Genomic DNA, 15,707 nt, shown 5'->3' with positions numbered 1-15,707 from the left:
CTTTCAAACAGTCTACTTTCCAGTCATGTCGAGCATACTTCAAGCAGTTTCAACCTTTGGTGTCTTGGTTTCATAACTTTTGTGGTATAATGGAACATAGTTTTGAACGAATATTTCAAAGAAATTATACGTCTCTCGACCAACAGCTCTTATGATGAAAATAATATTACAAAATAATATTACAAAACAAACAGTAGATATGTGGTGGTGCCCGTGCCACTGCATGTGTTTGTGGCAGATTCTAGCAGGATGCCCTAACTTGTTTTGCGAACACCTGGGATCCCTGTATGTACTCGTGGTTTACAAGCAAATGCTTATTATAAAGTCCGATGGACACTTTTATTGCCGAGTCCGTATGATTATGGAAGAGGTTTTATTGCTTGTATGTGCTTGTATGTTCTCTGAATGCATAACCCGCGAAGATTCGGGTTAGAATTGGTCTTCAGCAACCCATACTTGTAAAAGGCGACTAACGGGATTGGGAGGTCAGGCTTTCTGACACATGTTATGGTATCCCAACTTCGTAGATCGATGCTTATGTTAAATTGATTACTGGATTGTCTGGCCCAGGCTCAATTATTTACAGACTGTCGTCATATAGCTGGAATATATACTCAGCAGCCAAAAACCTCGTCAGTACGGATTCAAAATTAGATAGGAACTGTAATCAAATCATTACAGAAATGGACATAATAAGCGGATCAAAAACATCTTTTGTGTACAATATCGTGACACATTAATGAATAACTCAGCACAATTTCAAGACATTACGTGAACGTTTGCAGTGCATTCAGACCCTTGACTTCAGTATCTAGTGTGACCACCACGAGCGGCAATAACTGCAGCACAGCGTCTATGCATGGAGTGCACCAATCGATTAATGAAGGTCATTGACACCTGGAACCACACTCGCAATAAATCGGCTGTGTTCGGCCTTGGTATGACATTATTCAGTCTCTTCTGAATTTCATCCCAAAGATGTTCAATTGGGTTTAACTCAGGACTAAGGGCTAGCCACTGCATAATGTTGACACCGTTCTGCTGTAGGAAGTCCCGTGTAGCTCTGGCAGTATGGGCCCGGCCGTTATCATGCTGGAAAATGTTGTTCCGGTGACGTGCGAAATATGGTATGACGTAGGGTCTGAGAGCTTGGTCGATGTGGCGCACCGCTGTGATGCCGCCTCCTCTCCCTGGACCAAGGTTCTGGAACACCACAGAACCCACTCTCTGGTTCAGGCCTATTCCATCCCATACCATGATGCTTGCACCCCCCCATGAGTCTCTTTCCATTACATGGTCTGAGGAACGCTGGCCACGTCCTCGCCATATTCTTGTTGTGCCATCTGCAGTTGATACGCAGTACCGATTCTCATCTGTGAACAGAACAGTTCTCGATTGCCTGTATCGCCAGTTGTGGTGTTTGAGGGCAAACTGTAGACGTTCACGCAGATGACGAGGGGTGAGGATAGGTCCACGGTAAGGTCTACCGCAATGGAGGTTCCCGCTGTTAAGACGTCGGCGTACTGTATCAGTACTGATTGGTCTCCGTGTGTTCCCATTGTCTGGCGTGCTGTTTCGGATGCCTGGATGAAGGGATTCTGTACATGCTGTCGCACAACATCGCGGTCTTGTCGTCTTGTGGTCACCCTTAGTCTGCCAGTACGGGGGCAATCATTTGTTGTGTTGGTAGCCCGGAAACGTTGCACCCTGTAGATGGTCCGAACGTTGACCTGGAAGTGATTGGCTTGGCACGGCTTGTGCAGTGTGGTCAGCTTCAAGTCTTCCTAGCGCCTGGTTCCTCTGAGCTGTCGTGAGTCGCGGCATCCTGCTGACGTTGTAATGTGAATGTTTCAACCAGGTTTGGGGTTGCATTTTATAAGGCTGGTCCTTGTGAACAGCACGTGCAGCATGAGTTGCATGAAAAACATGGAGAACACCGTACCATCTCAGAGATCAGGTTGCGTTTTTGAGACCATTACTGAGATAAAGTTGGAGATGTTGTAAAATATATACAATCAAAACATTAAATGAGTTTACAGTTATCCGTTTCTGCGAAGGAAAATTTCAAACTGACGTTTCTTTTGCTGCTTAGTATATTTGACTTCGTCTTTTAAATACAAACAAATTACGAATGCCGATAGAAAATAAAATGTGATCTTATACTACCTGCGGACACGCCCGCATCACATTACAACCGATATCAAAGGATCGAATCCGCGATGTTATCTGAAATGGTGAGCCATACAATTCTAAGATTGATCGAGTGCTCTACACACAGAACCAGGAAGTAAACACAAGGTTAATAGAATCTGTCGGACACGTTGTCTCCAAAGTAATTTGAAACTCACCTCGTTTTCCGAAAATTCCAACACAGCCACATTTTCTACTTGAATATTGCTATCCATCAGCTTTTCCAGATAATCGTTTGTTCCAACAATCAGCACCTTTGCCACATGGCAGAGATCAACCGCAGACTTTGTCTTTGTTCCGCATATTCCCATCTGATCAAAGAAAACATGTGAACAATAGTCTGGATGTACGTGACGGAACTGGAATATTCTGACACGTCGTATTGATGTCTAGAATTCAAATCAATTGCTATAAAGAATAACTATTTACTAGGTTATCGATAAATGTATCAAGAGGCACAAATGTATTAGTCAGAGACAATTAATTAGGAGTCGATGATTTTAACACCTGAATCCTGTTTACAATTTCTCAACATTCCAAACATCAAATTGATTGAACCAGGCCCTAATATTCCTCTCGGTGTTTTCTTACAGTTCATGGGGCGGTGGGGTAGCCTAGTGGTTAAAGCGTTGGCTCGTCACGCCGAAGACCCGGGTTCGAATCCCCACATGGGTACAATGTGTGAAACCCATTTCTGGTGTCCCCCGCCGTGATGTTGCTGGAATATTGCTAAAAGCGGCGTAAAACCAAACTCAGTCAGTCAGTCAGCCTTACAGTTCAGATATGTCAATACTTTGTTTTAGCAGATCCTTTAATAATTTGCACTGAGTAATTTCAGACATCCTATCTCAGTTGTAATGTGCTCATGGTACATATTAAAAGACCCTTCAATAATTTGCACGAAGTAATTTTTACATGTTTTATTTCAGTTCAAATGTGTCGTCGTCACTTTAACAGAGCCTACCATAACTTGCATTGCGTTTGGGACGCGTATGTTGTCATGTCATGTTTGGTTTTATAGTGTTAACCTACTGAGTGAGTTTAGTTTTACTTTCAGCAATATTCCAGCAATACTATTCTAGCTATGAGAAGTTTTACCATGATAACTGTAACGACTGGACCAGACAAGCTTGTGGTTAAAGCGAGGAGAACGCTGAATGCTGTCAAGTTACTACAAAATACTAAACACAATGGCCTCGTTACATAAAGTGATCGGAGGGCCATGACAATAATAGATCCCATAATTAAACTGACTGACTGACTGAGTTTGGTTTTACGCCGCTTTTAGCAATATTCCAGCAACATCACGGCGGGGGACACCAGAATTGGGCTTCACACATTGTACCCATGTGGGGTCCGGGTCTTCGTCGTGACGATCGAACGCTTGAACCACTAGGCTACCCCGCCGCCCTGCTAACCCACTGAAACACAAGTCATCGGTTTATTCCATTCCTATAATGGTTGGTTGGTTTGTTGTTTAACGCCATACTCAGCAATATTCCAGCTATATGGCGGCGGTATGTAAATACTCGAGAGTGGGCAAGACAATCCAGTGATCAATAGCATGAACATCGATCTACGCAACTACGAACCGATGACATGTGTGAACCAAGTCATCGAGCCTGACCACAGATCCTGTTAGTCACCTCTTACGACAAGCATGGGTTACTGAAGATTCATTCTAACCCGGATGTATTCTTCACTGGCGTATTCCTATAATGCCAAGCACCAAATTCAAGTACAATCGCTTATCATTCTTTGGTATGACGCGGCCGGGGTTCGAACCATCAAATTCCCGCTCTCAGTGCAGATACTCCAGCCACTAGACAACAGAGGTGGTTCCATCCATCGACTAACGCAAGGACTGAAACCACTCGCGTATTGTCTACAGATGGTTTGTCTCCGCCAAATTAGACCAGCCTACTCTCAGCATCTACCACATCACTCGGATTGACATGCTGCCTGCAGCACATGTCGTGTTAGATTGCAACTAGTCTCACTGTAACAGTCACAGCCATGTAATCATTGAACAAATATAGGAAATCATAACCTGTCAAATGTTCCATATGTTTGTGCTTACTATAATTCCTTTCTATTAATTTAACTTAATTTTATTGGAGGTGAAATAGGTGTTTGTCTACACTGAAAGAAACAAGGGCAGTTTATAAAATTGTTTTAAAAACATACATTTTAGGTAACAATCATTCAATTTTAAAGAATTTGTATTCATGAACGGTCATGCACATAAAACACATAATGTCGTTATTCAGAACATGCTAAAGGTCATTTCTGTATGATCCTGTATAAATATTAATGACTAAAGATTAAGCGTTAATTAAATCGGGATTTGCATTAATTATCAATTACTGTAATGCATTTTATTTACTATAACTCAATATGGATAAAAATCCCAAAATTTAATACAATCTATAATTTATATATTATCATTGGTTTAAGAGGCAGTTGAAACTGTTATTAAATTATTTGTAGTAACTGTCAGTGAAACCAAATTATTAGTGCCAAGACGATAAGTGTTGCCGTGGCCAGTTTCAGACGGTCACTCCATTTTGTTTGCATGCTATAGGTTCGATCGTTCGAGAAGTTTACGATGAGACATTCTGAACGTGTTTAATAACAACACGAGTGCGTATCTTTGTCTACCTGCCTTTGTCTTATCTACTGGATAGCATGCGTCTTGTCATGTTCAAACATTATTCTGGATTCAAGCACGGAGACCGGCGTATTTCAACATGGAATCAACGGGGAGTCAACAGTGGGATTTGTCTGAACATTAAGGAGAACGAATGAGTATTTGTGTATTTACCTAATGTGCTGTGTTGTTTAATGTAAATCTAATTTTGTATTTTCACAATACAGTTTACTTTAATCATTGTGAACCGATTTGTGTGTGGGATAACCGTTTCGTGACAATATGTTACACATCTTACACGAAAACATATTTACATACCATGTTGATACACAATGTACACATGTAAACGTATTTTATCACCTGAAGTAGGACTGACATGGTGGTGCGGATGTCAGAGAGAAGAAGGACGTGGAAGGAAGGATTGATCACATGCTCTGTGTCTCTCAGGAGTTTCTGCAGATCACCATCTGTGGACGAGCTGATGTCATAGTGAACGTGGGCAATGCCTGATGTCTCCAAGGACAACGTGAAGTTCTGATCTGCAACGGATATGTTGATCAATAACTGTTTAGCATGGCGCGAACCCATGTGTTGGCAAGTAAATCTTCTTAAAAAGATTGAAAAACAAGATAATATTAAAGTTTCGCATTTCTTTCGCGCTAAGAAACACAGGATGTGTCAACAGGAAGGGAATTATGAAATGAAATTATGATTTATAAAACGGCTTCGATTTTCTCAAAAGTAACCTGATAGTTCCTGTCCCAAACGATTTTTCTCTTTTTCCTTTGCACATAAGTGAGAGTATCACATATGTAAAGGTTGACAAACCTCTTTGTTTGTTGACACCAAATATAGTAGCTCAAGGAGTTTCATGTCTAAAACTCAAAACATGTTAAATTTAGAAAAATGTTAAACCCTTCGTCCAGTATCAGAAGGAACATCTTCAGCATCTTCTAAATTAAACTGCCCTAGTTTTACTTATGGGTATATCCTCTGTATCTGTATCGATACTCATGACCAATACTCTCCTTTAAAATCGTTACAGCCAGCTAAATTCTAATTGGAATCATTCTCAGAACTAAAGTGTATATCAATAGTTGGAGGAACAACACCCAAGGTCGAACTACCGGGAATATGTTTTCGATAATGACAGACAACATGATCATCTTCTACGAGATCATTCCCAACATTGTTCTAAATCCGGAATCCATAACCCAAATACCCAATCTGTTTTAAGAAAATAGAAAGGCCCGTTAATAAAGCCACTTGAACCCCTAAACGAAACCTCAGAGATGCCTCCTAAAACAGTTTGAAGAGCACCAAACCGGTGATGGGCTCAACATTGAAATCGACATCATCACTGCAAATTGACAGTGACTTGACATTCACTATATTGTGGAAGAATGTCATTTTTTCAGCAGCAAACCTTTTACGCTCAGAAATGCCATTGCCTATGGCAATATCTTCAAGTAGGCTTTAGCGAAAATCAAGAAGTATTTTAGAACAAACTGGAGAAGAACTTTTTGTCAAAAGAAAAACAGTTCCAGACGTAGGAATGTTGGAATGAAACTGAGGTAGGGATGAGGTAGGTAATCTAGAACTCTGTGAATTCCGGCCTGAAAGCTATTACTGCCTAAGAATCATCCTGTGAGAGAATATGACAGCAAAACTAGCATCATTGAGTAACTGATGCATCACTCTCATCACGATAATCACCACTCATTTTTCACTCAACCAGTTTCGTGATTGTAATGTTCTTGACACAGGCTCTTGTCATACCTGATATGATGTCAAGTTCCTAATATTTGGCCAATTCGACCAATTCTGATTTTTTAAGCACAGAAACGTGTTCCAAAGAACTAGTGATTGATGGCTTCACACAATATAGACCGTACAACTGTAATCCAATAATTTTGACAAATATTGTATAAGATTTATAAAATACATTTTCGTTCCCGGATCATTACTTTGTCTAGTTATTCAGGGTCAGAGCAGTAATCTTCACACAACAGCGGATCTTGGACAAGCGGCTGCTCCGTTTTATATTATAAAATATAATAAAAAAAATTCAGAAACTTTTTTTGTGAAGCTGGATTAGTCTGGAAGTTTCCGGATCACCTTTAATCAAAAACTTACAGACTGGACGCCACATTCCTCTACTGATGTGTTAACAAGTAATTAGAATTTCAACATTCCACATAACCTCAGGTATCCCAACACAAAAAGCATGTATGCAGGTGCAACCTTTGTATGTTTGGCGAGCATAGAAATTTCTATATGAATCGAGAACATTGATGGAAATAACAAAGCAGTAAATTAACAACTTCAAAGGTGTTAATCTCTCTCTCTCTCTCTCTCTCTCTCTCTCTCTCTCTCTCTCTCTCTCTCTCTCTCTCTCTCTCTCTCTCTCTCTCTCTCTCTCTCTCTCTCTCTCTCTCTCTCTCTCACACACACACACACACACACACACACACACACACATGCACACACATGTTATGTTGAACACAGAAAAATAATAGTTTACCTAAACTCTTACCTAGGTCTTTGTTGTGAAGGACAATAACGGATTGCCAACCGAGGGACATCAGAAGCTTGACCAACATGCTGCTGCTCATTCTCTGGTCTCTAGATCACTGACTTGCCTCATACATTGATTGTGACGGTTGCAAGTGGCACTCATAACCAAACATGCGATGGCAATATTGATTCAGTATCAAATGTATCGGGTTATGTGGAGGATTCGTTGTAAATCATCTTCACAAACACGTTGTTCCTGGCAACTGTAAACACGACTATAATTATAATCTTGGCGGAGTAAAAAGATATTTTTTGAGTACATCTTGACGTTAGTTTTCAATTGGGAAGAAATACTCCGAGAAGATTTAAGAAAAGATGGCTCGGACTTGGAGCGAAATTGACTATTGGGAAATTGAATGCGTTCCTTTCAATGTGATTGATAAGATGACTTTTGTTTAAAACCTCAGCACTAATTTCAAGTTATGAAAGAAGCAAAAACATTCAGGTGTTTACTCTGATTCCGTGTGACAAAGTAATCTTAAAGCTCAAATGATCACTCCAACATATTTCGGAACTAGGTCGTTGGAACTGCCTTGGTGAATGAGTCTTTTTGTGATGATGTGAACTAAGAACTCTGTATAGAAACTCAAGTGACCACTGTGGTTTAAAATAGCAATGCTTATTGGTTCATCCAAATTGACATCGTTCCCTTTTCCTGAACGAACTCCATATCAGGTTGTTCAATTATTGGAATGTTTGGAGCTTAAGGGCAGTTTGCGAAAAATGAAAGCAATAGTCATTTGAAGTTTATGGAGAAAACAATACGTTAAATGTTGGATTTCCTACTTGATAGCTTCCATGTAACATTTTGAGTTAAACAATTTACACACGAAGTAGGCATTCCCGCGGCCACCAACTGTGCTCCCCTCCTAGCGGATATTTTATGCATATGAATCGGAATTTCGGTTCCGGTTGGCAAAATCAAAACAATTTGGCCAAGAGGGTTTATTTTAATCTTTGGGTATGACGATGCTCTTTAATCGTTAAATAACCATAAAATAGCCAATTCCTTTCTACTGTTACCCTAGTTGAACTTGAAATTAAGGAGACAAGTGAAACGGTCTCAACTGTTTCATATTTAGATCTATGCATAAAGATTCAGAGTGACAAAAGAACAAACATCCAAACCGACTTTCCATTGGTCAACTTTTCTTTCATGTCGAGCAATATTCTAACAGCTCCAGCCTTTACTGTTTACAATTCACGACTTTTGCTATTTTAACCATGATTTCAAAGAGCGTTATACAACTCTTGCCCATTTGTTTGATGACGGTTACAACTGTAAAACTTTCAAGACGATTTATGGTAGACAAGTACAGTACATTTCCAAATTTGATGCTTCAGTTACAAAATTGATGTCCAATGGAATTCCTTATTGAACCATACGTTCCCAATTTTCTTCAGGTGAACTATTGACTATCCTTTGCATATGTTTATGACGGATGCACCTGGTGGGGCGTTATACGCTCACCGTCTCGTGTACACTATTTGGAAACAATAATTATGTCGCAACAATTACCCCGAAGCCCTACATGTCTTACAAGTCGTACATAGCATTATCATTACATGTAAACATTACTACATTAGTTGTTTCATGAGTGAGTGAGTTTAGTTTTACGCCGCACTCAGCAATATTCCAGGTATTTCGCAGCGGTCTGTAAATAATCGAGTCTGGACCAGACAATCCAGTGTTCAACAGAATGAGCATCAATCTGCGCAATTTGGAACCGATGACATGTGTCAACCAAGCCAGCGAGCCAGTGAAGCATTTCAAGTCGGGGGTCATCTCAAAAAACATATATTTCTTAATCTTTAATCTTCGCAAAGACACGAGGGCCTGTGGTGTCAACCAAGTAAACGAGCCTAACCACCCGATCCCGTTAGTCGCCTCTTACGACAAGCATGTGTTACTGAAGGGTCATTCTAACCCGGACCTTCACAGGTCCGCTTGTTTCATGAAAAAAATGTGGTATAAGTAACGTCTAATAAAACCAGTGTATCTGCTCAAAAACATAAAGATTGTCAAGGCTGTTGGCAGATTTGATGTCACTTATTAAATTAACGCCAGCACCTCCAGCACGGCCCCTTGTGGACCCGGGACAGAATAGGTCCTCAGCAACCAATTACTGGACGACTAAATTGGGGACCCTTGAAGATCCGGGTCACAATTGATCTTCAGCAACCCATGCTTGTCATAAGAGGCAACTAACGGGTGGTCAGGCTCGCTGACTTGGTTGACACATGTATCCCAATTGCGTAGATCGATGCTCATGGCTTTATTCACTGAATTACCTGGTCCAGAATTATTTACAGACCGCCGTCATATAGCTAGAACATTGGAATGCGGTCAAAAAAGAAAGCACGCAAACATACAAACAAAACCACCAGTACGAAGTTGTCCGACTCCGCTTTGTCCTCGGTGCCTTAGGTTTGGTACCATCTCAATCTGTTCACCAATATGAGTACCCTGTTTGTTCCAGGAACACGGCCTTTCTATCACATTCTCCGAACAGCTTTTGGTGGGTGTGATTAGGCAGTGATACAAGGGAGAAGTCGCAATCACCACCTTGGAAGCGTGCAGAATAGCCAATGACCCTGACCTGATGACGAGCCTCACCAGCCTGACAGTACCCTCTTTGCTGAATCATTTATTTTATTTTTAATAATAAAAATAAGACTAACCCCCTAAAGTCCAAAAGATGGAAACCCGTCCATCTCTTACTCCTCTTCTCCGGTACAGGAATGAATTCAGTTTCATATTATCGTCTAACATCACATTGTATTTGTCGAATCCTTCTCGACGGATGCAGGGATTAACTAATTGCAGCATCATTCATTATTACGTTGTAAGACAGACGAAGATGGGTCAGCTGAGTCACAGAATGGGACCATTTTTGGAAGATGAGACCTACTCCATTTGGAAATTCATCTTCGAGACAAACTCTGAAGCATAAAGGAGAAGGTTGAGTAAAACTCTGAAGCATAAAGGAGAAGGTTGAGTAAAACTCTGAAGCATAAAGGAGAAGGTTGAGTATAAACCTCGTTGAACCACTGTCTAATGATCGACACATGGTCAAAGCCATACGACCCGTTCCGTGCATGTCACGTTGTATTCCTTAGGAATGGTGTATCACTGTTTAATGGCAAGCTCCAAACACCATAGATAAACAAACGCTCTTTACAAGGAGGGATAACTTCAACTTTCCAATAATCAACTTTCCCTATTTCTTGCAATATTCCTGCAACTCCAGACTTGCATTTTACTTTTGAGGATAAAATCGAGAACATTCTCTACACAACACCAAAAGGCGTCATTCAACTCTTGTTAAGAAGTTGTTTGATTAAAGTTAAATCGTTTAAAGATGCAGTCAATCTATTTAAACATTTTGTGTAGACATTAGGAGGACATTTCTAAATTTGAAGCATCAGTGATAAAAACCATGCCCGATGCTGTTCCATGTTTTGAATAATACCATATGTTCTTTTTCAACTGAACAGTTCGCTTGCCTTTGCATGTGTTTATGACAGGTGCCACTACTGTGAATACACCCACCCTTTCAGGAACACCTGGTGTCATCAGTCTTTGTATATGTGTTTAAAACATCCTCTTGGTATAGTCACTGGAGTGCAATCGACGCTGCGTTTGATAGAGATTTGTTGGGACTATAGAAGGGTATGGTTGCCTTTATCAGTATGATATTCTCGGAATCGAACAATTGACTTTGCTTTCAAAAACACGAACTGAAAGTGACGACTAAATTAAGTTCGTTATAACCGTAGTTACAGGCATAAAGGCTGACATATACAAGTGGGAAAGACACAGTTCGTTACATATAGGCTTGTTCGTTATAAACGTAGATTACTGCACGTTCTCTCGTTCATGATTATGGATAAGTCTTGCCGCTTATTACATGATCGGGACCCGTGCAGATTCGGGTTAGAATTGATCTTCAGTAAACCATGCTTGTCGTAAGAGGCGACTAACGGGATCGGGTGGTCAGGTTCGCTGACTTGGTTGACATACGTCATCGCATCCAAACTGTGTAGCCCGTAGCCTGTTGATCACTGGATTGTCATGTCCAGACTCGATTATTTACAGACCACCGCCATATAGCTGGAATATTGCTGAGCGTAAAACTAAACTCATTCACCCATTATTAACTGATCGGACAAGCAAATGATGTCTGGTTCACAAGAGGAATCATATTTCATTATAGATCATTCCATCCTCGTTCCTTTCTCACTTGTTTATAGAACCATCCCTGCTGGTAAAGACATTTTGATTAATCTGGAAAATGCTGTAGTTGCACATTTGAGCAAATTTACTTATCGAATAATCTTTTGCGAGCATGGTAGCAACGAGATGAAAGCAATGAAATCCAATTTAATGCAAGCAAAGGATTGGACAGAATCTAAATTTTGAGTTCAGAAGACTGTGCAAGTGCTCTGTGCTTGATTGATCAGAGCATCCGCCTTCGCTGCGTTGTAATATATCAACACCAAGTCTTAATTCACAACTACTCATATAAATTACCACTTTAGCTTCCATAGGATCCATACTGTTTAGTGCTTATTGTATTGATTTCTCGAACAGTACATATAAAATTCAAACAAATGGCAATCTATCGTCCTTCAACGAAACCATGTGCAAATCAAGTTCCACTTGAATAATGATATGTTCGTTCAGACACTGTCATAAGAAGTATTTGAATACGCAAAAGGTATGCCAGATATGTTGTGTTGATAGGTGCGCTTGTTGTTGTTTAACATCACACCTCAATATTCCCTCTTTTATATGATCCACAAATGGGATACGGCGAGAAGCAGCACGTCGGTAAGTGTGATCATCCAATCCCTTTAGTAACTCCCAACGACAAGCGTGGGTTGTTAATATCAGTTCTGATCTTCACGGATAATGTTCAGTTATGACTGCATCAATATGTAATATTTATTCTTGTATTATTTCAGCTAATGGCAATTCAAGCAGGGTACATCACTAACGTCTGTTCTTATTAATCAACATCATTGAGGTTGCTGGTGAGGTGAGGTGAGGTGAAATTGGGTTTTACGTCGTGCTTGAGAATATTTCGCTCATATGACGACGTGCATGCATGTGTATGTGTATGAGCGGCTGCCTGTACTAGCCCAGACTTAAGCTGGTTTTATAGTGCTACCCAACTGAGATACCACGCCGCAGTGAAGCATGAATACCCCACTCAGACACATTATACTGACTCCGAGCCGACCAGTCTTTGTTGTACCCATTAATGCCGAACGCCAGGCAGGGACCAACAAGTACCATATTTTAACGTCTTTTGGTATGACGCGGTCGGGGATCCAACCCGCGACCTTCCGCTCTCCGGGCGGACGCTCTAACCACTACACCACGGAGGCGGTCCTGAGGTTGCTGGACGTGTTACAGAACCACCGCCCCTCTCCTGCGCCTGATATGGCTATTTTAGACCTAACTGATACTCAAATACGTACTGCAGATCTTAAATTCTATATGGAAACTATCGAACCTTCTTTGTTGCAAGGGGCGGTGGGGTTGTTTAGTTCGTTCGTCACGATGAAGATCCGGGTTCGATCCCTCATATGGGCACGATGTGTGAAGCCCATTTCTGGTGTACCCTGAGTATTGCTGGAATATTGCTAAAAGGCGGAGTAAAACCATACCCACTCACGTCTCATTAAGTGTGCAATATAAGCATCAGTATTATAGTGCCATACCTCTATACGTATCTTATTCATCTTATCTATGCAATCATAGTCATTTTTCTATCTATAATCTTTAAACGAAAATCAGCAGCTCATTAAATATAATTGTCATTACAACTAACAGGAATCGAAGCGTGGCACCTCGCTGAAGTCGTGACAGATCACATTATAAAAGAGGAACGTGACGATTCCTTGTCTATATGCATGTAAGGCAATGTTCTCCAAACAGCTAGTCATCAATATCCCCGGGTTCGCCACATAACGTGTTTGTATTGAAATATTACACCGGTACGACAGGCAAGGTATCGATTCATCGATGTGTAAGAAGTTGTAATTGGCTGTATAGCCACCAGATGTTGCTCATTGACAAGCTTAGCCGAGTAGTGGCAAAGCCGATGTCGACGACTACCTATATACCGGGAACGTGGCGGACTGTCTGTGCGTAGACCATCCATGTGGCCCCCGGAAGGCAAGCATAAAGTATGTATGGTAAACCTGTCAGAGAGAAGCGTGTGATGCAACTCAAACACTCATGCTGTGATTACGTAATAATCAATTCAAATGATGGACGGAGCTTGAGTTTGGGAATTCAATCTAAGTCAAAGTGACTCCTACTGTTAGGCAGAAACATGGGTTAGATACAATTCAAAATACTGTGTTTTCGACTTAACCAATTTAATAGATGAATTCAGATTTAAAAACTGATTTTGTAAACTGACATTGGCAATGTAAACATACATGGTTGATTCAAATAATGGATAGAGGTTTTAAGATGTATTTCGTGAAATGGATGGTTGTTGATGCCAATATTTTGGGGAATTTATTTCTGTCTGATATATTAAGTGGATATATGTAACACAGAAAACTGTTTAAACCTGACCAATTGAAACTGTGGGATGTTTATACCAGATCTTGAAAATGAACTTTCGTTAATGCATCCTTCTGATGACTATATTTACTATGAAAGCTATGACAATACACAGTACAAACATCAAACAAAATGGCATGCTGAATGTTATTTCTAGTTTAAAGCAAGCCGTTTACTGTGTATACATAATACCTTTTATTTCTGATGGCGATTATCGATGATGTTGCAGCAGCTGGTTTGGCGACTTCTCGTTTTGGGTTGTGTCGTGGGAACAATTGTGCTGGTGATCAACAGCTTCCGTTACACCGTATATATGAGGAGGCCCAAATACAATTATAAACTTCCCACTCGCGGTGGACACGCAGACAAGGTACACAGAGACGTAAGGGATCCTCGATCTTTTACTGGAACATTCAATCAAATTCAGCCTGTGGACCCCAAAAAGAAGTACATTGTATGTGTGTGTATTGGGTCATATATTGGAGGACTGTCAGATCGGTTGAAAGGATTTGTAACAGGGTATCTTCTGTCACAGATGTTGGGGCGAGAGTTTGGTATAGTGATGGAAGCCCCATGTAACCTTGCAGAATTCTGGCAGCCCAATATGGTCAACTGGAGACTGGACGCTGGTCAAATCAGGGCACGACCTCAGCAGAGGATGAGGGTCATTGACAACAAACAGTTTGCCCTCGACTTGCAAAACAATGATCTGAATGATATATTCAAAGCGAATGTCGTAAACATCACTATCAACGTTAACTGTGTGGGATATTTGATGAGGAACCCGTTGTTCAAAGCATTAGAATGGGCTAGAAACAAAACTGAATACGACATCTATAAACATATTATTGGGTTATTGTTCCGACTATCACCTTCTACTGCTGACAGACTTAATGCACTACAGCACAGGATAGGAGACAAGGTATTAATCTGCGCGCATCTTCGTATGGGCAAAAGCCAGACTATGCCAAATGATGAATATAGGAAAACCAGGAAACCAAAACAAAGAAAAGTGCTTGCATTTTTACAAAGTTGGAATCAATCGGACATTTACAAAATCTTCATAGCCACTGATTCGGAGAACGTTAGGAAAAGATTTCAGAAGGCTTTTCCGGAAACATATGTTGAAAATGAAGGGCCTATTGTTCACATCGACAGGTCTAAGAACTATACGTGTGAGGGGTTAGAGAAAGTCATTCTAGACCTACACGTGCTTTCCATGTGCCGCGTGTTGGTCATGTCTATCAGTGGTCTAAGTCGTACAGCCGCCATCCTCAGGGGTAGTGACGAACACGTGTATATAGCCTCACCCATAAATATCAGCATCACCGGAAGGCTTCCTCTATGAGTGAGTTTTGTTTTACGCCGCACTCAGCTATATTCCAGCTAATTGGTCTGTAAATAATTGAGTCTGGACCATACAATCCAGTGATCAACAGCATGAGCATCGATTTACGTAATTGGGATACGACGACATGTGTCAACCAAGTGTTTGAGCCTGACCACCCGATCCCGTTAGTCGCCTCCTATGATAAGCATGGGTTACTGAAGACCAATTCTAACCCGGATCTTCACGGGTCTCTGATAGAAATGAAATCATGAATAGCATTGGATCCTTTTGAACCATGTATTTTGATGTTCAGAATGAGCGAAGGGTTCGAATGGCCCTTTTCTGGTGATCAGTGAGAAGGCATGCCACCTAAC

General features: G+C 40.8%; 1 protein-coding gene across 2 annotated transcripts; it reads left to right on the top strand.

The window, feature by feature from the left end:
* Positions 1 to 13,541: 13,541 nt before the first annotated feature.
* Positions 13,542 to 15,412, top strand: LOC124273203. Of its 2 annotated transcripts, none has more exons than XM_046708421.1 (2): positions 13,542 to 13,615; positions 14,233 to 15,412. In XM_046708421.1, exons 1-2 carry the CDS (start codon positions 13,589 to 13,591, stop codon positions 15,349 to 15,351), a joined length of 1,146 nt encoding a protein of 381 aa, XP_046564377.1. In that variant the 5' UTR covers positions 13,542 to 13,588; the 3' UTR covers positions 15,352 to 15,412. The 2 variants fall into 2 exon arrangements, with proteins under 2 accessions (XP_046564377.1, XP_046564378.1); XM_046708422.1 differs by having other exon boundaries at positions 13,560 to 13,615; positions 14,236 to 15,412.
* The last annotated feature ends 295 nt before the right edge of the window (positions 15,413 to 15,707 follow it).

Source organism: Haliotis rubra, unplaced genomic scaffold (genome assembly GCF_003918875.1).
Source record: "Haliotis rubra isolate DU_JTF1 unplaced genomic scaffold, ASM391887v1 Scf178, whole genome shotgun sequence".
NCBI lineage: Eukaryota > Metazoa > Mollusca > Gastropoda > Lepetellida > Haliotidae > Haliotis > Haliotis rubra.
The sequence above is the reverse complement of the archived record's forward strand: the minus strand, read 5'-3'. Positions and strand labels throughout refer to the sequence as shown.

What these genes read in the sequence shown, in the direction of transcription:
- LOC124273203 (XM_046708421.1), top strand. Translation starts at nt 13,589, where the DNA reads ATGTGGCCCCCGGAAGGCAAGCATAAA. An exon ending in CCCCGGAAGGCAAGCATAAA is followed by an intron (nt 13,616 to 14,232) that starts GTATGTATGGTA and finishes ATGATGTTGCAG; the next exon opens with CAGCTGGTTTGGCGACTTCT.